The sequence below is a fragment of the Sycon ciliatum genome, chromosome 4 (assembly GCF_964019385.1).
Source record: "Sycon ciliatum chromosome 4, ocSycCili1.1, whole genome shotgun sequence".
Taxonomy (NCBI): Eukaryota; Metazoa; Porifera; class Calcarea; order Leucosolenida; family Sycettidae; genus Sycon; species Sycon ciliatum.
In genome coordinates this window covers 38,767,312-38,789,879 of record NC_088646.1, presented here as the reverse complement: position 1 = coordinate 38,789,879, position 22,568 = coordinate 38,767,312, and the positions used below count along the sequence as shown (strand labels likewise).

General features: G+C 45.5%; 4 protein-coding genes across 4 annotated transcripts in view; 2 read left to right on the top strand and 2 right to left on the bottom strand.

Moving 5' to 3' along the window:
* LOC135816064 (exocyst complex component 4-like) overlaps positions 1-3,711 on the top strand; it is a 28,294-nt gene extending 24,583 nt beyond the window's left edge. The window contains exons 32-35 of the mRNA XM_065329430.1: positions 301-416; positions 849-944; positions 2,250-2,361; positions 2,802-3,711. Of these exons, the coding sequence (XP_065185502.1) occupies positions 301-416; positions 849-944; positions 2,250-2,361; positions 2,802-2,963 (486 nt within the window). The 3' untranslated portion in view covers positions 2,964-3,711. The remainder of the gene's footprint in view (positions 1-300; positions 417-848; positions 945-2,249; positions 2,362-2,801) is intronic.
* A 1,089-nt stretch (positions 3,712-4,800) lies between these two features.
* Positions 4,801-6,146, bottom strand: LOC135813714 (thioredoxin domain-containing protein 9-like). The gene has a single exon (XM_065326738.1). It carries the CDS (start codon positions 6,027-6,029, stop codon positions 5,358-5,360), a length of 672 nt encoding a protein of 223 aa, XP_065182810.1. The 5' UTR covers positions 6,030-6,146; the 3' UTR covers positions 4,801-5,357.
* Positions 6,147-6,677: 531 nt separating this feature from the next.
* Positions 6,678-10,657, bottom strand: LOC135816063 (uncharacterized). The gene is made up of 3 exons (XM_065329429.1): positions 10,298-10,657; positions 7,936-8,037; positions 6,678-7,391 (listed from the first exon to the last, which is right to left on the bottom strand). The coding sequence occupies exons 1-3, from the start codon at positions 10,568-10,570 to the stop codon at positions 7,179-7,181; spliced, it is 588 nt and encodes a 195-aa protein (XP_065185501.1). The 5' UTR covers positions 10,571-10,657; the 3' UTR covers positions 6,678-7,178.
* Positions 10,658-17,276: 6,619 nt separating this feature from the next.
* The window catches only part of LOC135816060 (acetyl-coenzyme A synthetase, cytoplasmic-like), a 17,607-nt gene continuing 12,315 nt past the window's right edge, over positions 17,277-22,568 (top strand). Inside the window, exons 1-4 of the mRNA XM_065329426.1 lie at positions 17,277-17,757; positions 20,426-20,517; positions 21,146-21,249; positions 21,624-21,696. Coding sequence (XP_065185498.1) covers positions 17,453-17,757; positions 20,426-20,517; positions 21,146-21,249; positions 21,624-21,696 — 574 coding nt within the window. The 5' untranslated portion in view covers positions 17,277-17,452. The remainder of the gene's footprint in view (positions 17,758-20,425; positions 20,518-21,145; positions 21,250-21,623; positions 21,697-22,568) is intronic.

Here is a 22,568-nt window from a genome sequence, read left to right as displayed (position 1 = left end):
GGCTTCTGTACTATTGAAACCGGTGGCTTGATCACTGAGCTTTTCTCTTGCTAGCTGATGCTGTGGCAGGGGAGCTGCAAGCCAAGTGCTACAGTATGGCAAGTAATAGTTGTGTACGATTTTGTACACCGTGCTTTCCCGGTGTTCTACACTTGTGGGAATTGTGTGTACGAAATCTTCCTGCTGTACATCGTCAATGCTGGTGCCAGCTTTGCCTGCTAGGCGCTTACTCTTCCTGCACGTTTGCTGTCCTGCATGAAGCCTTCTTGTTAAATGTGCCTGCGGATTTGTCTTCTCCAGAGAAATTATGTCTGCAAAGAGAACGACTCCATTGACTCGGCTATCATGGACGTTAACAAGTTCTTGAGCGGAGTGGAAGAAGCCCTGTCGCCTCACCTACAGCCGATGAAAATGAAGTGAGTGCTAGCTGGCAATTTGCAGGGTTGCTCTCCAAGTTGTCGGTGTTACGTTTTTGAACAGCGCTCTCTCTCTTTGTCTCTCTTTGCACTTTGTCTGGATTCATATGCAACACACACAACCCTCATATTCCTATGTCCAAACCAATCTTTGTGTGGGACCATAACGACAGTGGCAGTTGTTGGCAACCATACGATAATAATGCAGATATCTATGATGCTTGAACCACTATGACATCACCGTATCATGTAGATTGTGCACATAACTAAATTTAGAATGAGGATGTCTAACAGTGAACCATGGTGTTCTATTGTGGCTTCTGCTGCTGTTGTTGCTATTGTTGCTACTGCCGTTCTTGCTCCTGTTGTGATCTTTTCCTGCTGTTGTTATCTTTTCCTGCTGCTATTGTTGTTGTTGCTTGGTGTGGATAGGTACTTGCTCTCTGGTTTGGGACACTTCATGGCATCTCTCATCCTCGATGCCTGCTATCACATCAAAGAGCTCAATCGGCATGGCATTAAAAAACTGTGAGTTCGGCGGCTGAAACCAGGATGTGGCTTCTGGAGTGTAGTAGTTGTTTTTCTTTTCCTTTTGTGGGTCGGGAGTTCGTCGTGTGAGTTCATGGAGTTCTCCAGTTGAACTGTCGAAGTGTAGCAGCCTGGTACAGCCTTTTCATATCAAAGAAGGAAATGACCTAGAGGAGTTCTGGTCAAAGATTTTAGTTTTGACTGCTGCCAAAGGATGGGCAGACGAGGACATACGTATGATGCATTTGCCATTGCATTTGGAGAGTGACGCAATTTCGGGTGTACTGATGCATGTTCGACCCTGTAGTGATAAGAAAATCAGAAAAAGTGAATTGGTGTTGGTGAGTGCATTTTCTGTGACGCCATTGCGAGTGCATTTTCTGTGACGCCATTGCAAATGGAGATGTTTGCAGATTGATGAGAGCGTCGATGCTTATTTTGTTTTTCATCGTTCGGCCACCATGTCAGGCCCCAAGCCTGGGGATGATGCCATGAAATACGCAATCACCATTCAACCAACTGATCGTTGGGTTGCCACCTCATTTCAGCCATCGGCTGAGTATGTCGCTGGCTTGCCGAGACTTGACGATAAGCGCATTGTCACTGTGTGTTAGAGCTTTGCACACTCCAGCACGTTGGACTCTCGTCACCCAACCAGATCTATCGGTATTGCTGCCAGTGCCACACAGACCATATCTAACAGGGACTCACAACCTACAGTTGTGGCCAAAGAAATCCAACCCTCGGGTCAAAAGTTGGGCCGCATTTTCATTTCAATTACACCATGCACACTCCAAAAACTGATCAGAGGATTGCAAGGGGCCGCATGAGCCTTGGCGCTGCTTTCGGCACGTGGATCGGATTTCTTTGGCCATGACTGTAGTTACAGCACGGCTTCTTGCTCAGGGAAATAGCCACGGGGAATGCATGGAAGTGGTATTTTTTTGTTATTTTGTGGAGTGTCAGCAGGGGACATGTGTTGTAAAGCCGCTTAGTTTTGTCTATTCTCTGAACTGTCTTCGTCTAGTGGACCTCCTCTTCTACGCAGCCCTGGGGGAATGTCTTGTGTGGCTGCCACATACTCCGATATACCACCAAGTGTAGCAGATTGCCTGTCCGGTGATTCACATGTCTGTGTGTTTGTGTGTGTGTGTGTGTGTGTGTGTGTGTGTGTGTGTGTGTGTGTTTGTGTGTTTGTGTGTGTGTGTGTGTGTGTGTGTGTGTGTGCGTGCGTGTGTGTGTGTGTGTGTGTGTGTGTGTGTGTGTGTGCGTGCACTATGTTTGTTTGTCTTGTTTGCTATTTAGATGCCGGATGATCTTCTCAATTCAGCAGAACCTCACCAACCTGACCATGGCGAGGGAAGTTGAGCTGGATCGTGCACGCCAGTACTGCGAACTCTTCCATTTGCATGCCGATGTGAGTAATGTCACGGCCACCCTGTCCTGTTGTGTATATTGGCTCTTCCCCCCCCCCTCTCTCTCTCTCTCTCTCTCTTTCTCTCTCTCTCTTCCTTGCACTGCTCAGTGGTGTGCCCATGGTGGTACGGACACTAGCACCGTATATGGAGGGAACACCTCTCTGGTATCTTTTATCGCATCCTTTCTCTATAGCAATGATAACAGCCAGCTTCTTTTACTGGAAGCCGTATGCTGACATCAAGAGTACTCTTGCTGACATGGATGGGAAAACAAAAGTTATTCAAGAATGCTGTGACAGCAAGTGATCCCTGGAGCATGATATTCTTATCATCACTTTCACAAATGGATCCACCAAGGATAGTCGCAATTGACCTTGATGTTGCACAATTGTATTGCGATCAATGAATATGCTGTTTGTCTTATTGCTTGGCCACGCAGGAACTGTGCCGAGTCATCTTGGATCATGGTCGCATCTTCTCCGACGAGCAGTACAAGACAGCATTGCGCCTGATGATCCTGCAAGGTCAGGCGAAGAAAGCCGTGTCTTTCAATGAATACTGGTCTAAGGTGCAGGGCGCCTTGGCTGGCAAACGTCAGTAATACTAGCACCCCCTCCTCACCAGGGCGCCTTGGCTGGCAAACGTCAGTAGGAGCGTACCCTCCTCACCGTCTCGCCCAGCATGCTGTCAGATTTTCTTCCTTGCATGTTTCATCTTTGTTGTTCTCTAGCGCTTGAATATTTCTCTTCTATCAGTGTTGTATTAGATCTGAAATATTTTCCCCTATCTAACATTTTGCCCGCGTTGTGCTGTGTGAGCTGCGCCACACCTCGCTTGACTTTCCTGTTGACGCCCCCGACCTGCCCAGCCTCCGTGTGTATTGTCTTCACTCAAGAGTGTTCCATTGTCGTCCCCCCCCCCCCCCTCTGCTCTATCGGAAACAGATCACTATCCTATCTAATCCAGTGTGTGATGATAGGCTTCCGTCTTCTGTCTTTTGTCTATGCTGCAAACAAACACGCTACGCAGGTTCAATAGCCGAACTGCCACGGCATATATTATACTTTTTCTGCACCCCATGAAAAAGCATGAAATCCATACCTCCTTGACTACTTGTATTTTAATTTACTATCCACTATTATTCCTAGGCCACCGATTAAAGGAATGAATTTGATGATATGAAGAGATCAGATTTAGTTCACAAACACCTTGTCACTATTCGGTTTGTTATTATTTGGGAGCCCTATTTTGAATTGACCCACGCTCTTTTCTTGCATTTTTCTTCGCAGTTTGATTGTGCTTGATGTTGTTGAATGTTCCTTGGAATAAACTTATCATTCAGTGTCGATGATCTTGTTGTTACCATGGTTATGTGGGAGAATGGACATTGTGAATGGGAACTTTGTGGCCATGTCGTTCATGTACTTCCAGCAAATGTGTAGTGGTAATGTTCTATGCAAGTTCAGTCCATCCGTGTTGCATGCACGAGTCCAAACGTTTGCGAAGCAAATGATCAGACTGTTGGCCAGCCAAAAGGCAGTGACACTACTCCCTGTCAGACTCATGAGCTTGTTCAACTTTCTTACCAACTGGAGTATCAGTAGCACAAGAGAACAATCATAAAGATGTTCAACTCGGCATGAGTTCAGAAAGCGGAATTCGCCGTTCATATACTGTACCAGTAAATTTTGATGAGTCATGAATGCTATGGTCTAAGAATGTAGTCTTGCATTTACATCAGGGAGTCGTAACATGCAGACGGTATTTTATGACTCCCTGATTTGCTGCATCAGTACATGTACTGCAGTGCAATCAAGTTCACATACCCCCCACCTCCCGGTATACACTCTTGGCACAAGCTACAGCATCAGTTTGTCCCCGATGAATCACACTGTCGTACTCTATATACCGTAAAAGCCCGTGTATAGGCCCCCGGGCGTATAGAATAGCAGCCTCGATTTCCTGGGCGTATACAAGGGGCACGGGCGTTATTTTGGAACCGGGCGTATACTTGGAATAGGGATAGCCGTACGTATTGGGTATCAGTACCTGTACAGGTACTGATATTGTACTGGTGTTTCCGGCATACCTGGGCGTATACATGGGCATGGGCGCTATTTTGAAACAAAAGTGTCGACTTCCCCTGACTGGGCGTGTACACGGAGGGTGGGCGTATACACGGGCTTTTACGGTATGCAGTGTTGTACACTCTGGTTCATGCATGGCACTCACTCGCACACCTTGAACATTGAACTTGCCCATTGCCGTAGGCAATGATAGCGAAAGGACTAATTCGGCGGCAACCGGCAGAAAGCTCGCACACACAGTCACACACACACACACAGTCACACACACACTCTCTCTCTCTCTCTCTCTCCGAGTGTTTCTCCAGCACCCACACACGCGCGCATGCACATTCACATGAGGTGACTATGGAGGGCACTGATAGGAAGAATTGATTCTCACACGTGTAGTTTTCTATGACCAATATCTGCTACTTGACTGCAAGTGTGAAGTGCAGACTGTCACCACTGCAGCATAACACTACAATACGGTTACCAGTAAGAACAGTACAGTATCTCTATAAACCAAGAATGAAAACACCATGAAATAAAACTACAAAACCTAGCATAGACTTTGCCATGGACCGTCCTGAATTCAAACAAGCTCATTCTAGAATAAACGAAAAAAACTACAAAACACTAAATGAGCATAATATGTGTTATATACAGTAGAGTTGTGTGTTTCATGAGAACATATGGCTGACTGATGAAAAAAGTAAGGAAAGAGGAAAGTGCAATAAACTTTGTTATCATATCAATTTAAAAATACAAAACAGAATATAAAAAACCCAGTATCCAAACATGGAAGAGTGAGATGAGGTACAGAGTTTTAAAAGTAGGGTCCAGAATAATGATGTCACCAGCATTTTCATATTGTCAAGAGGAGAACTGGAAATGTCTGTCCTAAAATCCCATTTGTCAAAGTGCATATTTTACAGATCATCTTCCTCACTGCCTTCAGAGTCGGAATCACGGATTGCCCGCCTGCTGCCCTTCAGCACAGTAATATGCTTCTTACGGGCAGCGCCGCTGCTTGCTGGTGGTTCGGCAGGCCCTTTGTAGTTGATTGAGCCCCTTTTGCCCAGTCGCCATTCAAGCATTTCCGTCGAGAAATCATCCGTGCCGCCTAGCTCATCGAAACCAGTGATGCGGTCATTCGTTACAGAATCCTTGAAGGTCAAGATGGTTGGTATAACCCTGATGTTTAAACGCTCAGTTAGGAACGGTGACTTCTCTGCATTCAGTTTCACGAATTTGGCTTCCAAGTGCTTTTGTGCTAGTATTTTCAAATGCTTGTCCACAATATCACATCTTTGAGTAGTGGGTCGATAGAAGTGGATGACGAGACGGGGAGAGTTCTTCGTCTCACCAAAGAACTCCTTCTCGCTAGCTATTTCTTTATACTCACCGTGTCCTTTCTGCATCCACTCTCGTCTCTGGTCAGTCTCTTTCTTCAGCTGCTGTAGCCTTTTCTGACGTATCGTCTCCAAGTCATCATCATCCATTTTGTCTAGCTTCTCGATTTCACGGTCGAGCTCAGCCTCCATGGCCTCTGCCACCTGGACCACTTGCTTGGCCACTACTTGCTCCATATTCGCCGCCATAGCTGTCTCGAGGAGGAGAAAGGTGTTCAAAACAAGCAATCTGAGTTGAGATGAAAGATAAAGAAACAGCCCGAATTGCGAAACACAGATGAGCTCATGAGCTCAGCAGATCAACGAAAGCAAATCATCCGCCTTGCTACCTTGGCCATTGGACACAAAGCGTCGCGTCGTTTCAGCTTGGTCGCGCCATTTTTTGAAACCCTAGCAACCCATCTCATGCAATCATGGTGTCAGACGATTCGGCCCAGGGAGTCGTATTTTATGATTCCCTGACATGATTCGGCCGGATCCGCGGATCGGAGGCAAAACTTTAGTTCGAAATAGTGTCACATAATAAAGTGACATACGCACATGCACAGCTCTTATCAGCTGTGTATGTGCGTGTATTGTGTGTGTGTGTGTGTGTGTGTGCACAAGTTGCTATGTCTAACATAGCTGTTCGCTATCATCGCTTCCGCGATGGGCATGTCTGAGGTGTGTGTGTCACTGTGTGTGGTACATATAAATTATAAAATAATGACTATGTAGCCATCAAGAGCCCATAATGGGGAGTTATGGACTATTGGTACAACCAAGAGTGCATCGGGAGTTATGTACTCTTGCCTTGGTACGTGGCTGTGGGAGAGTTGCAATACAGACAAGCGTGCATGAGGTTGCGTACCCTTGGTAGAGACAATTGGCCCATTTGTTTGCAGCACGTGTAGTAACAGGATAAAATCATTCTTCAAAAGTCAAGAATACAAAAAAACCCATGGCATGCGCTCGCGCTATCTATATATTATACAGTCCAGGTTTATTTGATTAAAAATTAAACATTAAAAAAAGCAGCATGGTACAAGTACCAAAAGTATGTGCAGTGATGAGAGGCTAGACATTTGAGAGGATCGTTGTTTCCAAATAAAGCACTTTAGTGTTGCATCATGACTAGAATAGCAAAAAAAGATCCTCGGGGGGGGGGGGGGGGAAGGAGGGGTACAATGTGTTTGGAATAAGTCTGAATAATAGAACACGCACATTCACGTGCGATACAACAAGTACTGAAACAACAAATGCCAGCATTACAGCTAAGGGACAAGGGGAGCTAAACTACACGTATGTACAAAGCAAGGGTGACAAGTTCAGGACGGATAATTGTTTGTTAGGATACAATCATTGCTGGCGTACTGCTGATACACTTTCGGGTACGGGAGGGAGGCGGAACCCACCAGCTGAAGATGTAGCAGCTGTCACTGTGGGCTCAGCAGGGAGAAGAGAGGGACTGGGATCGTAGTCGTTCAAAACAATTGGGTCAGCGAGTCTGCCACGGCCCGCATTTAGTGACGAGGTAGGAGGCTGGGGATCTTGCAATATATCGCCGGTGCTCTGCAAAGCAACATACACATACACACACATAGATTAACCTGCTGTACTGTAAAGCTTGGACCAACATCATTGGCATGAACAAAACATTTACGTCACAGATATTTCTCGTCATACTTTGAAGTAGTACTGCACAATACAAGTATCAGCTAGGAGACTCTTTTCTACCCTCCAAGCTTTTTGATGTATACACAATGGTGTGTGAAGTCAAGTGTTAAAATTGCAGCTAAGGTGGACAATGGGGAAGAAAAGACTCAACATAAGCCAATACAGTTAGACTCTAGTGTGCAGTCATGGTCGGGGTGACTTTAAAAACAGGTAAACGCACTTACATTTGAAGGGAGATCTGTGAGTGCGTGTACGTGTATTGCGTGCGTGTTTGTGTGTGCGAGTGAGAAAGAGAGACAGACAGATATATAGGTAGATAGACAGAGACAGAGAGAAAGGGAGAGAGAGATAGAGAGAGAGAGAGAGAGAGAGAGAGAGAGGGAGGGAGAGGGAGGGAGAGGGAGAGAGAGAAACAGAGCACATGACACAGAGTACTGACCACAGGTAACTGCCAGCTTCCTCCATCGGATGTAACTGGAGGTGGATGTTGGCCAGGTATGCCTTGCTGTCCAGCATCTCTGTACATCTGAAACCAGTGAGCCTAAACAAGTAATGAGAGGGAAAGATTTGGAGATGCACATCAATACGGAGAAAATAACAAGGAACAAATCAACTGTCATTGCTTCGCTTTGAGCGAATGCACTCATATCTCCCTTATCCGGACTGCGAAGTAATGGGCACCTTGTCTGCCAGGCAGCAGTTTGCTCTCACTTCTATAGAAAGAGTTGGGGGAGTGACGCAAAATGGCGGCCAAATGCGTTCACTCTGCTACATGTGCCTGTCGGTGTGTGCATTTTCTGACGCACAGGCACTGTCTCAAGCAGATTGCCTGGATAAAGATGTGTCCGTGTACTACAACACTACTTTTACAAGTACAACGATAATACACGAGACCAGTCAGTGCGTATTTATAAGGGCTTGATACACCAAAGCGTCCAACAACATGCTCCATACATACTTTTTTTGCAGTGTTCTTACAACAATTACGTTACATACTTCCAAGTACACGTGCACAGGAGAGCGGATCAAAGTTGTCCGATGATAGGATGAGCAGGAGTAAAGAACATTTTTAAATGTTGCAAGTTTACAGTAAGCCAGCTACCATTCTGCTGAGAACCTATACAACATGTACTGTGAAAAGAGCACGTGTTGATGAACTTGCTCTGTCACAAGGCAAGCTGCTTCAAATGGTTTTAGTCCGATGAGGCCGTGATGTATCATTTCACCATATATTCCCAATCAAATATGGGTTCGTTCGGTCGCAGCCTGGGTCGATTTGCGATTTTGAGTGATAGAGTTATCATGAGAAAACTTGAGCAACGGTTTCCGCAATATCTCTTTTTTTAGTATCTCCTTTTCCGCGCCACTTTGTACTTGACTTTGTTCAGACACAACAGTAGATCACGCGTAGAGAATGCATTTGGCACAAAAGAAACCAGTGGATTCAGTCAACCCTGTCCCCTGAGTAGGGTGAGTCTGATCCATATTTATATGGCGGATTTGGATCCGGATGCGTTGAAACAAACATGTACCGTATTTTCCGGAGTAAGCTGCACTGGAGCATAAGCCGCACCCCCATATTTTGGCCACATAATACCAAGAGTCCATAACCCCAAGAGTGTGCAACTGGGATCTGGCTGCTGTAGGCCCACTGCGCGGCGGAATTCCAACATTACGTCATGCTGCCGAGGCACAGCTGTACAAAACTCCGCATTCCGCGGTGCTTGGAACCAGGGAGTAGTACAAGCGCAACGAACGTGTACGTCATTTTTGACGTAATGTTGGAATTCCACCGCGCGGATCCCCATGTACAGAGTTGCACACTCTTGGGGTTATGGACTCTTGATAATAGTTAATACAGACATCTACCCTATTTATCACCGTTAATTTGATCATCGGAGTATAAGCCACACCCTCATTTTTTGGGGTGAATTTTGAGTGTTCAAAGTGCGGCTTATACTCCAGAAAATACGGTACATTTCACTAGCCTGCTCAAGCGCAATGGGTGAGAGGTGAATTCCCCGAAACAATGTGTACTAGTTGAGCAGGGAATGGTGCCTTCTTGCAGGTTTGTCGAGTGGACGGTTTGGCATTCTTCTCGTGTGCTGCAGGCAGCAGCCGTGAGTCAGTCAGTCGTCAGGAAGCGCAAGGTCCAACATTAAGGGCAGCCACCTTCTATAATCACGGCCGAAGTCGCAACATCTCAGTTCGTAAACATGGACATGCCAGGGGCGTCGGAAGGTATTTTAGTGTGGTACGGTCCGCCATCTGAAGTCAGAGGTACAATTTGCTCGTGGGGGAGGGATGGCTGAGCTGAAAATTTTGGAAGTTTGGAGTCCAAATCACGGTGCATTTTATTGATTCACAGGGGTACTTGGGGCAAATACATGTAGTGGTACGGTCAATACGGTAGTGACCGTACAGTGTGCGATGCCCCTGCATGCGAAGGAAATTCAATAGGGCTATAAATAAGGCACCGGATCCTTTTGCAACGTTTGTACGACGCTTCGTGGGAAATGTAGCTATACTATTGGAAAACATTTCATGTACACAGCCTTCGTGTGAATAGGATGTAAATGCTGAGTGTCCACCAGTGTCGCTGGCACATGTTAAGGATCCCTTGTCCTATTTATCCAATGGTAGTGTAGAATTCGCTTACGAAGAAAGCGCAAGTCACGCTAGTGCACTTTGAACTCTGCAGACAACATCACTATTGCCTGAATTTCAAATCTTTAAAATGGTCACTGAAGGATACCAAAATTTGCAAAATGTTCCATCCGGTAGATAATCGTGCTACTCACACTCCAAGCTCGCTCTTGGACTGTTCCATCTCGTGGTGGATGAGACGTCTCTACATGACCCTCTTGGCTTTCACTGGCAGATTCTCTGCTCTTACTGGTGCTGTGACTGTGATCGTTATCCTGTGGCTGATCCCCATCAACTACGTCATTTTCCTCTTCTGTATTTTCTCCTCTGCCATGATTGGCATAACGCCGGTAGAGCCAGCTTGCTGCAACAGCCCCCGCAGCCAAAGTAATCCCAAGCCACGGATTCTTGCGCAGAGAACGAAGCATCAAAGGTGTTTTATGAAACAGAGTAAAGAATTTACTTTGGAACTAGCTATGTAGTCTCTTCTTCAAAAATCAGCAGGACAAACTGAAAAATCACCTGGTGTCGTGAGAGACAGCTAGCTAGCCAGTGTAGCCAGCCAGCTAGCATGCAGCCAGTAGCTATGTAGATCTAGTGACGTAGCTTCACGACTCAGTGCATTCCAAAGCCTACGACTACGAGTACGACACTCCGGCGACAGCTATGTAGCGTAGATCTACGAGTGCACGAGTGTCGGGCGACACTCCCTACATGCTAAAATGCATGTGCCGGCGATCTTTTCGGGGATCGGCAATGCACATGCATAGCAGCTACAGCGTAGTCGCACCATCTGCACTCGACTCGTACTGCTGCAGTGACCAGGTGACTGTGTAGATCGACTTGCTACATGCTGTACGCATTTGATGGTCCCACTCACACGTGTTGAGCATGAACAAAGACTGTGATTATCTTTCGAGCGAGCACCTGTCTTCCTTGACCTTGCAGATGACAAACAAGGACTGAAGGCGCAGTGAACTGGTGAAGGAGGTGTACTCACTGCAGGTCTACGAGTCCGACTCCCCGATCGATATATAGCAATAAAAACTGCTTTATGGCAGTTTAAAAAAAAAAAGTTATTGTGTTCTAGTCCATGGACCTCGTCTAAAAAGTAAGAAATTAACGAAATGTGATAGCCGAAAATTAAAATTTCACACAAAACCTCACAATAATCACGACACTTGAAGATCTAATAGTACGGCTTTCAACACTTGTTTATTCCGACACTTGTACTTGTACAAGTACATGTACTGCGCCAACATGCTTGCATATGAAAGAGGACCACGAGGGGAAAAGGTCGTCTCGCATCCTGTGTGTGATTATTGTGAGGTTTTGTGTGAAATTTTAATTTTCGGCTATCACATTTCGTTAATTTCTTACTTTTTAGACGAGGTCCATGGACTAGAACACAATAACTTTTTTTTTTTAAACTGCCATAAAGCAGTTTTTATTGCTATAATTTCTTTTGTTTTTTTTTGCTAAAGGATATAATTGTGTAACCAATGGAATGCCCTAATGATGGCCTACATGTAGCGCCTCTGCATGTTGTTAATATTATTTTATTTATTTTACTAGGGTGTTTCCCACAGACCTATGTTCTTCTTACGGGAGCCCCTATGTGTATCATATCAAATTCAATACCGTTTTACACGCATTGATGTGCAAGCCTTTTCTTGCAGAAAATGGAACTAGTCTTGCATACATGTATTCATGTTCTTCTGCAGGGGAATCATATGGGTCGTGGCGGTGATACTTTTTTTATACGCAAGTCATTCTGTGGATTTTGCCGAATTTCATGACTGTCATAAAATTGTCTTGTCTTTCAGAAAATTCAGATGTCCACACCCTAAATCACATTTACTTGAGAATTGTAACCAGGTGTGTGCCGCAGATGTTTTTGTTGATTCTGTGTTTATAATTGTAGTCATGGGTTGTCGTGATAAGGTCATCCAGCATCATATTGTAGTGAAATCGTAATCCTGTTGATGTCGATAACACTTTTGGAAGCAGTTCAGTGTCCACGATTGTCTAAAACAACACAGCAAAGTAGGAACAATAAACATGCATTAAAATGTAAACAAATACATCGCTGAGTCCGACACCTCGTTCCAACAACTACACTGATCCTGAGGATATAAGGGGCAAGGATATATATTATGGTTTTAGGTACTGAGAGATAAACAAGGCATTCCATAATAGTAAAATGTTACACGACTTCGGGGGAGTATGAATGATATCTAGTCAAACCTCTTTAGGACGAACATCAAGGGACCGATGGCATTTGCTCTGTGAGTTTGTGTTAACCCTATTTTATAACGAGTGAAAACAATTATTTCTCCAATAGAGACACGAATAGATTTCTTCTACAGCGAAAGATTCTAAGCCGGACCAAACCATTGACTCGTCTTTTATGAAACAAATGAGTCACTGAACCTTTCTTTAGCAACATGACGGCAACTGAAACAACAACAGAGAAAATACGATACATGTATAGCACATTCTTGCAGGTACTACAAACAGATTGCAGATCGTAATTCTTGCTCTACCGGCACGCAACTTTATTTGGGGCAGTGCAATCTCGGCGCTACTCACAAATCAAACAGCCCAGACTCGAGTAAACAAATCCAATCGTACGAGATTTTCACGAGACGAGACTGCACCCATTGGCTTGTTTCGTATGAAGCAAACAAGTCACTGAATGCATGAACCTCTCCATAATGGAGATTTTCCCTGATATGCGAATTTATTTTGCATACTAGTACTCGGCCAATGCGTCTTTGAACCTTTCCCTCCAGATTGGGAACTGCCAACGATGCTATGCCACTGCAAAATTCAGATTCTACCCTATGATCGGAGCACGGAATGCCGGAAGCAATCATGACCAGTGCCTTACTTGTAACGCACCAATGTACAATGAACATGAGTATTTCGACAACACATCTATTTAAAGCCTCAGCAGCAACATAAGCCTTACGGTCAAGAAGGTGAACTCGCGTTCTTCGCACACTGTTGGCAATGGCAAGGTGAAACGAATGGATCTAAATCCGAATAAAATCAGCACACGTTTCCGTAAATGAAAGGGTGAGCATAAGCAAATGAATCGAAGGAAGCTGGTCAACTCAGAGATCACCTGTCATTGAGTATTCCGTAAAAGGAGGCCTCGACAGCAGAAAAGCTAAATTTAGAAAAGAGATCCTGTCAGCTTTTCCATTATTAATTTTATTGTATTCCACCTAAAATCAGCACACTTTTCGTAAATGAAAGAGTCAACACAAGCAAATGAATCAAAGGGAACTGGTCAACTCACCTGTCATTGAGTAATATTCCGTGAAAAGAGGTCTCAGCAGAGCCGAATCAAAATAAGCCAGGACACGAAATATCCGAAACAGCTCATGCAAGAAGCAGTTCCAAAGAAGGAAGTTCCTTGCGCATGCACATCCGAAAACGGACTGCACTGCATGCAACACAATGTCTGCCGTGCACGTGCACAGCACGCGGCTACCACGCGTTAGTAGATCTAATACCGAGCACCTTACGTAGAAACTTACGTAGCCTAAGTGAAGTACCGACCACCTTACGTAGAAACTTACGTAGCATAGCGGTGTCGTTTTTTCTGCCATGTGAACACAATAATAGAAAAGCTGACAGGACACGGCTGTTATGCATGCATAATCCAGCGACATTATGTACGGTACGACATTTTCCCGTCGCCCCAGTGATCCATGATGCTGTCGTACGCGACCTTGCTGCCTTTTTCAAATCTCTGGAAATATTCGGCAAGGTTTCGCCCATGTTTCTGTCGATTCCAGCCGTTTTCTACGTTGGATTCGCGAAGTCTAAGCGAATTCACCTTCCTGCCTTCAAGCTGCGCAAGCAGATATTTTGATCGTCAAAATGCGCAATGGGAAAGTGAAGTTACGATCTTTTTCGTTTCGTTCTTCCTCGTCGTGCCGGCCATTGGCGTTTATCAGAATTGGCTCACATTCGAGGCTTCCTCCTAAGGGGTGCAGAATTTTTGGCAGCCTTCACGCCAATTTTCATTGAAAGGTTTGTCCTTTTCCTACGTCGTAGTTATATTTTCATTGCCGCCCAGATTATCGTTTTCGTGCCCAAGTCGATTTGCGTGACGTACTTGGACGTCAATTGCAAGTGTTTGCTGATAATGCAGGATGAGTGGAAGTGTGTTCTCCTGCCTCAATGTCTAACGAAGACCCCGGTTTCGTCCGCCATAGGAGGGATCCGTGCATGCTTCGTTCTGGATGTTAGCAAGTACAAATCAGACATGCATCCAATGAACATTTTTTGAAATCCATGCTTTCGAAATGTATGTAGAAACAGGACATTGTGTAGAGATTTTAAATGTCAGAGATGCAAGATTCCCCATCTGTCTGAGGCCTTACGTGTAGACACATAGGCATGGGTTTTTTGTATTACTAGTGTTACTGCAGATTTAGGCCACGCACAATGTAGTCTTTCGACGATCCTGCTGAAAAGCACACACTTGCATGCGTAAAGACCATACTGAAATACTTCAAGTAATTGAACCACAACAAACGACAACCATGATGCAGCTTATATATCTTGCACTACATCAGCACTAAGCACAGCATGGCACTCAGGACAGGGCCGCTGGTGATGGCCGTACCCGGTTTTACCACTCTCGGCGTTCATGATAATTACATGTAACATGTTCAATATGCAAATGATTATGTAGAACACTAATAGGCTATCCTCGTACACTCCTCACTAGAGTCCCTCCTAAACTGCTTTCTACCTTAGTGAGGACTACTGTACAAGCTGCATTATGCAGAGTATCTGTTGCTACCGGAGTGTGTAGCCGAAACAACCAGGTTATTATTCTGATGCGAATAAGATACACAGCATCACGCATCTTCATGACCGTGCCATTCCTATGGAGCTGGCTCAGGGCTTGATGGCAATGCAGTTCACCTGCTGAATTGACAGATGTCCATGAATTCATTTTAAAATAACAAGTCGGTCAAGTGAGAATTCAAGTCGGCAGGAATAGCGCAAGCTCCTACGTAGGGAGCAACACACAATTCCCCAAGTATCGCCGAAGTCGCATCAACCTCTTCTTCACATTAATTACAATACGGCGAATTAAATCAAAGCTGTACTGAGAAGCTAAATAATTCTGTGACTTGAAACAAGCATTGATAGAAGAATAACACCTATAGCAGGTCCATGTGCTTTAAAAGTTGGAGACTGGAAGATATCCTCTATTTGTACACTAACAACACCAACATGGAAGCGTTGCGGGCAACCAACTCCGCCATGCTATGACACTTGATGATGTATTGTGGTACTTTGCTTATCACTGCAAGCCCACTGGTTGACTTGATCATCATCCATTGCTACTTTCATGACGAAGATCAGCAGTGCAACTGTGGCAATAAATATCACCGCCTCCAATGCCGCACTTATTGGAGGAGCACATTCTACTGGAAATGAAACACTTCAATGTTCAGTTGGTGCTGATCTGGAATAGTATGGAGAGTAGGGTGGTGAAGGGTTACACGCAAATTCAACATCCTTGCCGATGAGCACTGTGGAGCATGTGCAATGCAGAAACTGCTGTCCAATAGTATACAGAATCTGATTTCCAGCAATCCTAATATCCTCACATTGATCCCAAAGTGAAGAGCACACGCATGAAGAGACGTACATGTAGCTGCTATGTCATCAACTTTGCGTTGAGAGAGTAGCAGACGATCGAATTCTATCCTTCTCCAAGATGAATTGCAATCAGTCTAACGATTTATTTGTGCTCTTTTCTTATGCACGGAAATCTGGCTGTAAGCTGTCCTCAGGGGAGAACATGTTCTAGAATAAGAGCAGTGGGGTTCCATCTGTTCACGTCATGATGGTAGTGAGTCAAGCAAACGTGCCCTCTTCTTGTTCCGAAGTTTCAAACACACCTAATTCCATGATGCACTACATTTAAATACTAGAATTTATTACACTGCATAGTCTTGAAAACAATTCCTGTATTGACTCCAGGACATACTAACTTCAGTACTTCGCCGAAGGGAGTCTTCCAGGTCTTGGTGGTAGACTTATTCTCCTCCAGCATGGCCTCATACGACCTCTCCAAGGCACGAATCCATCGCCCCAAAAACAAAAACTCTCTTCGATAAATTTGAAAAATGTGCAGAAAGACTGCTGTACTGCACGCGTCGGCACGCTGTGCGTACGCGAGCTGTTGCGATGCTGGTTGCTACGGTACGCCGCCATATTGATAAATGTCGCACTCAGAACAGCCGTGAGGATCGCTTTTCTAAATACATAATCCTACACAGTTGCGAGGGCATGATGCTCTGATCAGGCCCGAGGTCTGTGAGTGATCTTGCCCGAGGTCGCGACGCCCAAGGGGCGTAGCCCCGAGGGCGTCGCGACCGAGGGCAAGATTACTCACATGACCGAGGGCCTGATCAGAGCGGCATGCCCGACGCAACTGTGTAGGATTGCGCTTCAGACAAGGCCCACCTCACAAACAACAAGGCCCAGTAGATCTTCAGTAGAGAGATTCAAACAGAAAGAAAGCCTTGACGGCAAATGAGTTGATGTCACATTGTGTGCAGTGATCATAACAAACAGCTATTTGTTTGGTCGGAACTTTCCAGTTTTGAGATGAAAGTATTCAAGTACAGTGAAGGCAGTAGTAACGTTAGTACCAGTAATATGACGGATTCGGAATAAACCCGTTCTTCGAGTTAGATGATTGCCAGAGTAAGGTTCAAATGCGAGTGCTGAGAAGCTGCAGCCTTAGGGCAGGTACAAAATGTACTTGTGGAGGTCTGCTTCCCTTGTGTACGTTTCGCCGCGAGAAACAGGATCAGCTGCAAGGTCGGTTGGCGTTTCTGGTCTCCCTGCAGACGTTCAAGACAGTAGTGAGTATAATAATTTTGGAGAAGGGAGACAAATTTTTAGTCCTCGTCGGAGATGTTGCCCAAGGCAAGGACTTCGAAAAATGGTAAATGCGCATGTGCGGCGCGATGCTGTACGACTGCTGTTCTTGACCGGCTAAGCGGTCAAGATCGACTGATCTTGACTGCTTATTCTGGCCGCTCATTGGCCGTCTCCTGGCAACAAGCACGTGCCATGTCTGAACGGCCGATCCGAGTCTGTGATATCCACGATCCACCCACATGCATCTTCAGATCCGATTGATTTGAACTGGGATCAGGGGTTTACAACTCTGACTGGGGTCAATAATACTCCCTTTGAAATTATTATTTTCTGTTTGGTCTTCACTCCGGCCTGTAACATTCTCGCCGATACCTTCAGTCATGGCGGCGGAGGCAGCATTTTATCCACCGAACCCCGCGGTGACGGAAAGGGCCCACGTGAAAAGCAATGAGGAATACAAGGAGATGTATCAGCGTTCCATTGATGATCCAGACAGTTTCTGGTCAGACATAGCTGACGGGTTCTATTGGAAACAGCGCAGTACCAACAAGCACTCCGAGAACCTGGATGTTCGCAATGGCCGGGTTGAAGTGGAGTGGATGAAGGGTAGCTCAACAAACATTTGTTACAATGTCTTGGATCGTCACGTGAAGAGTGGCTCCGGAAGCAAGGTTGCATTCTTCTGGTGAGTACAATTATATTTTTGTACAATTAATTTTCAATGATATTCATTAGTTTGATTTGTGAATTGTATTCTCAATATCACGCAAGTGGTCATTCATGAAGCGATCGCGCTAAGCATATACACTGCGCGGGAAGCAATAATTTTAAATTGATTGAGCGCGTGGTTAAGTTTGTTATCCATTGATTCCATCAATTTCATTGTTTGATACTTTCACTTTTCAGTGTGGTTATTTGCCCTGGGCATTGAGTGTCACTCACAAGACCGATTGGACTTTTATATACGAAATCTTTGTCCCAGGGGGCGTCGGAAGGTATTCAACATTGGTGCGACCATGAAGAGGCGGGGTGGGGTCTGGGGCTGTCCCCAGAGATTTTTTTGGTAAAATTGGGCCCAAATAGCCCATATTTATTGCTCTAAAAATCACTGAATTAAACTATTGGTGTGGCTTCCACACCTGCCACACGCGTTCCGACGCCCCTGCTTACTGCGAGCACATTGCTTTATGTTCTCCACGAGAAACTAGAAAAAGAGCATGCCGAAAGCAGAGCATGCACGAATAGTCAAACATGGATTGTTGCCAGGCGAACTGTAGCTTAGACAGCATGGCGATAAGTAAAAATGACGTAAACTAAAACAAAGCGTCGATCAAGCGCTGACACAAGAGCAAAAGATAGTACCGTGACTTGTGCATATAGGGAGACCACTACGCGGGTGACCGTCACGCTAAACAATGCGGCCTTTGCTCCCGGACTGTCCGTTCCAGTTGCCCTTGGTGCAGGGCCGATTTATGCACGCATATGACATCGCTGGTCTGGGCCGTGTTTGGGGTCAGCAAGTCAAGATGGTGATCGTGAGTTGCAATAGATCACGGATCATGTAGAACATCCGAATCCAGGGTTGAAACACACATCCAGTTGGATGCTATCAACTTGTGCCAGCTGCCTACTAGGACCTGCAAATGCTATATATATTATGTCTCCCTGCTGTAATCCAATTGTTCAAACTAGTGTCAAGTCAGTAGGCAGGACAGAACAATCTCCAACGTTGACAGCAACCAACAATCTTTGTAATTCACTTGGTAACAAGTAGCAAATATCCAGAATTTGTGAGACGTTACGCCATCGTACCATCACATCACATCACTCCGAGCTGGCCGTTGTGAGAGTACAGTAGCACAGAATACTGCTGCACAGAGTGCAGTGCGCAATGCACAGAGCACACAGTACAGTTGCAGAGAATGCAGTTGCACAGAGTGCAGTGCGCAATGCACAGAGCACCGCTACAGATCAGGTCATGATTGTACTCATGCAGAGCACTGGTGCCAGTATGCAGCTATGTATGATGCAACATGCATTGCATAATCTTGCACATGGTATATGTGCCGTATTTTTCCAGTCCATAAGTCGACCTTTTATGACCTAAAAACCGAATTAAAAAGGAGTAAAATGAGTAGTCGACGTACAACCAGGGTTTAGCCGTTATTGGTCATATCAAGAGTACTTAACCCCCAAGAGTGTGCAACTGCCTGCACAACCTCTATGCTGTGCTGCGACGGCAGAACTTCACATCACGTGACATGGTTCAAAAGGTTATGCTGGCAAACAGTGCAAAGTGACCACAAGAGAGTTGTACCCAAAGCTGGGCTGCGTACAACCCTGTAACTATCATGCACAGAGTGCAAATAATGTGTACGGGTTCATCACGTGATGTGAAGTTCTGCCGTCGCAGACCCCATAGCTGGAGTTGCACACTCTTGGGGGTTATGTACTCTTGGTCATATTGATATTGAACTGGTAAATCGAGGTCCCAAGCATTGGGGGTCGACCTGTAACCGGGGTCGACTTATGACCGGTAACATAATTATTGTAAGCCTTGCCTTATAGTCTGTCAGGTATGATGATGACAGCATAGCAGTCAGCACAAGGTACTAGGTGGATCATGGCTCCATACTGTCCATATGATCGCAAGACCGGGACTCTACCAACCGGTCTCTGTTTGCAGTCAGAAGCACTGTTTTCAGTACAGTGTGTCTTCTGCGTTGTTCTGTGCTATCATAATGAAACCTGGTAAATGCTGTACATGTGCTGACGGTTATTACATGTACATTGTATGAGGGACCACGCAGACTTTTAGTACCACGTCAATTTGTGCTTGCCTTGCTTGCTTGCCTTGCTACCAACTGTGCTACTAATCATGCTGCGACCCACAGTTAATGGGGAACTCGTGGACTGGCACGAGGGAAGCATGGATGCAGCGAATGGGATTTCCGGCCTTTGGCCACATTGTGGTGGGTCTGATCTACTCACCTCCCACCGTTTTAGGAGCTGCATCTGCGCCTTGATCCTAGAGGGCGGCGGCGTTCATGCGGATGCGGAAAACTGGGCCTTCAGCCGAGTCTCATGCGGACCGTGATTTTTTTTGCTACCAGTTTTTTCCCCAGCTGTCCATCAATGGTTTTGCAACATATGCTCTTATATAATATACCAGAGCACATGTTTATTGTACCTGTTTTTGCTAATGTTTCATTGCCAGCACTAACGTCTGTGGAGGCCTTAGATAGTTTTTGGGAAATCATTCATTGATAACTTGTGCCTCCGTGTCTTTCCCCTTTCAAAGTTCATGTTTCTGGTTGTCGATTTGTGTGCTGCTGTTTGTTTTCTCCTCAAAGGGAAGGAAATGATCCAGCGGACAGCAGTAAAATAACTTACGAAGAGCTCCTCAAGGAAGTTTGTAAATTCAGCAATGTGTTGAAAGGAAAAGGTAAAGTTGACTTCTGATTCCTTGTGTTTTGTTTTTTAAAGAAAAGAAACGAAATATTGCAGTGCTTCTTGGGCGACTCTGAGGGCCAATATACCTGTCTGGTTTAATGCAGCCATTGTACATTGTTTCAGTCCAGGGCCGGAGCTACCTCTTTGAAGGTGGGTGGACGAGGGGGGTACTCCCACGGGCCATCGGAGTTTTACAATGAAGCCAACTTCTGTTTGTTGTCAGATTAATTTGAACACGGTGCAGTGGGTGTGTGTGTGTGTGGGTGTGTGTACGTATACGTGTGTGTACGTGTTTGTACATGTGTGTACGTGTGCATGCATGTTCGGGTGTACTGTATTGTTCAAGGAGGTATCAAAGTAGTTATCGGTATTCCCTTTTTAATTCATAATCGCTGTGTGTTTCCCTAGCCATGTGCTGTCTTGGCTGCCATGTCTTTGGACTGTAAAAACTGGATTACAGCTGACACGTCTTCACTCGCAAATAGCATTGTGAATTCAAAACTTCAGATATTTCCCCTGTTTCATCATGCTCATCAGCCTACTATGAGCTAAGGCGCTCTAACTCGAGTAGTTCTATACGTGTATGCCTTGGCTTTGTCTGTGCACTGCGTGTCATGCAGGCGTGAAGCGTGGTGATCGCGTTGCCATTTATCTACCGATGATCGTTGAGCTGGTGATCGCCATGTTGGCTTGTGCCAGGCTTGGTGCTGTACATTCCATAGTGGTAAGACAAGTTAACAGCACTGCAATAGTTGTGCAACAATTGTAGGGCGTAATGATTGTGCAATAATTGTGCAATAACTTTAAGAACTTAAAAATGACCAAAGCTTTCTTGTTATGCGTGAATCTTTTTATTGGTAGAAGATGCTGGCATAGCTTTAGCAGTCAGTGTGCACTGCAGGTGATGATCTATTCGTGCAGGTGGATCTTCTAGTGTGTGTTGTTTGGCCCAATGCCCCGGCAGAGCTACCGGTAACTTCAGTCTTCTCGGTATGCGTATGCGTGTGTGTATGTGTGCATGCGCACGCACGCGCGTGCGTGTGTGTGTGTGTGTGTGTGCGCGTGTGCGCCTGTATGCGGTGGGTTCTTGATTTTCAGTTCAGTGGATTCTCATCAGACTCGCTCGCCGAGCGCATTTTGGACAGCCAAGCCAAGATTCTGATCACATCGGGTGAGCATGAGTTGTTTGCTTTTACCAGGGAGTCGTAAAATACCGGGAGGCGACACGAGATGCACAACCGCGTCGGATGATTGCCTCAGCTCGGGCACGAGTGCTGAGACCTCACGCGCTGCATGGCGAGGGACTTCCCATGAGGTCAAAGCGGCGCAGGTCATGCAAAAGGACGCGTTCGCTGTTTGGTCCAAAAAATTTGAAAACTCAATAAAATTATCCTGCACACAACGAATCCAGTGTCAGCAGTTCGTTTTGTTTTTCTAAGTAATAATACTTTGTGCCTTGGCCTTCGAAGTAAAGGATGATGGAGCTTGACAGAGATGACTGCCAAAGTGATGAGTCCACCGTGGAAGATGTAGATGACGCCACGTATTCACTTGGTGACCTGAGTTGTGGGGATGTTCAGCTGTGGGCTACAGGTGAGATTCTTTCGTTTGCATGTTTTTGTCTCTTCCTTGTGGACACGAATGTATAATCTGTAGCATACCTAAGTGCCCGAACTGACCCGATAAATTAGGTGGTCGACACCATCCTTTTCATCCTAGTCTGCCCACGATGCATTGTCTGTTCACTGTGACAGGATATTTATTGAAGTCCTGAAAATTTACGTGTGTACCTAGTATGTATCATCACCGTAGATGATGTAAACCTCCATCCTCAAACCATACTTTGTCTATGTGCAGATCGATGTAAGAGTGGTAGTGCCATCATGGTGTACAGGCCTATGGAAGGTGCAGTGATCCATGGAATTTGCAAACTGCTGACAATGAGACAGGCGAGTGTTACTGAGGCGACGGAGTCATTCCTGCATGTTATTACGACACGGTTACACAAGGCATCAGGTACTGCAAATCTGCTACGCCAGGAAG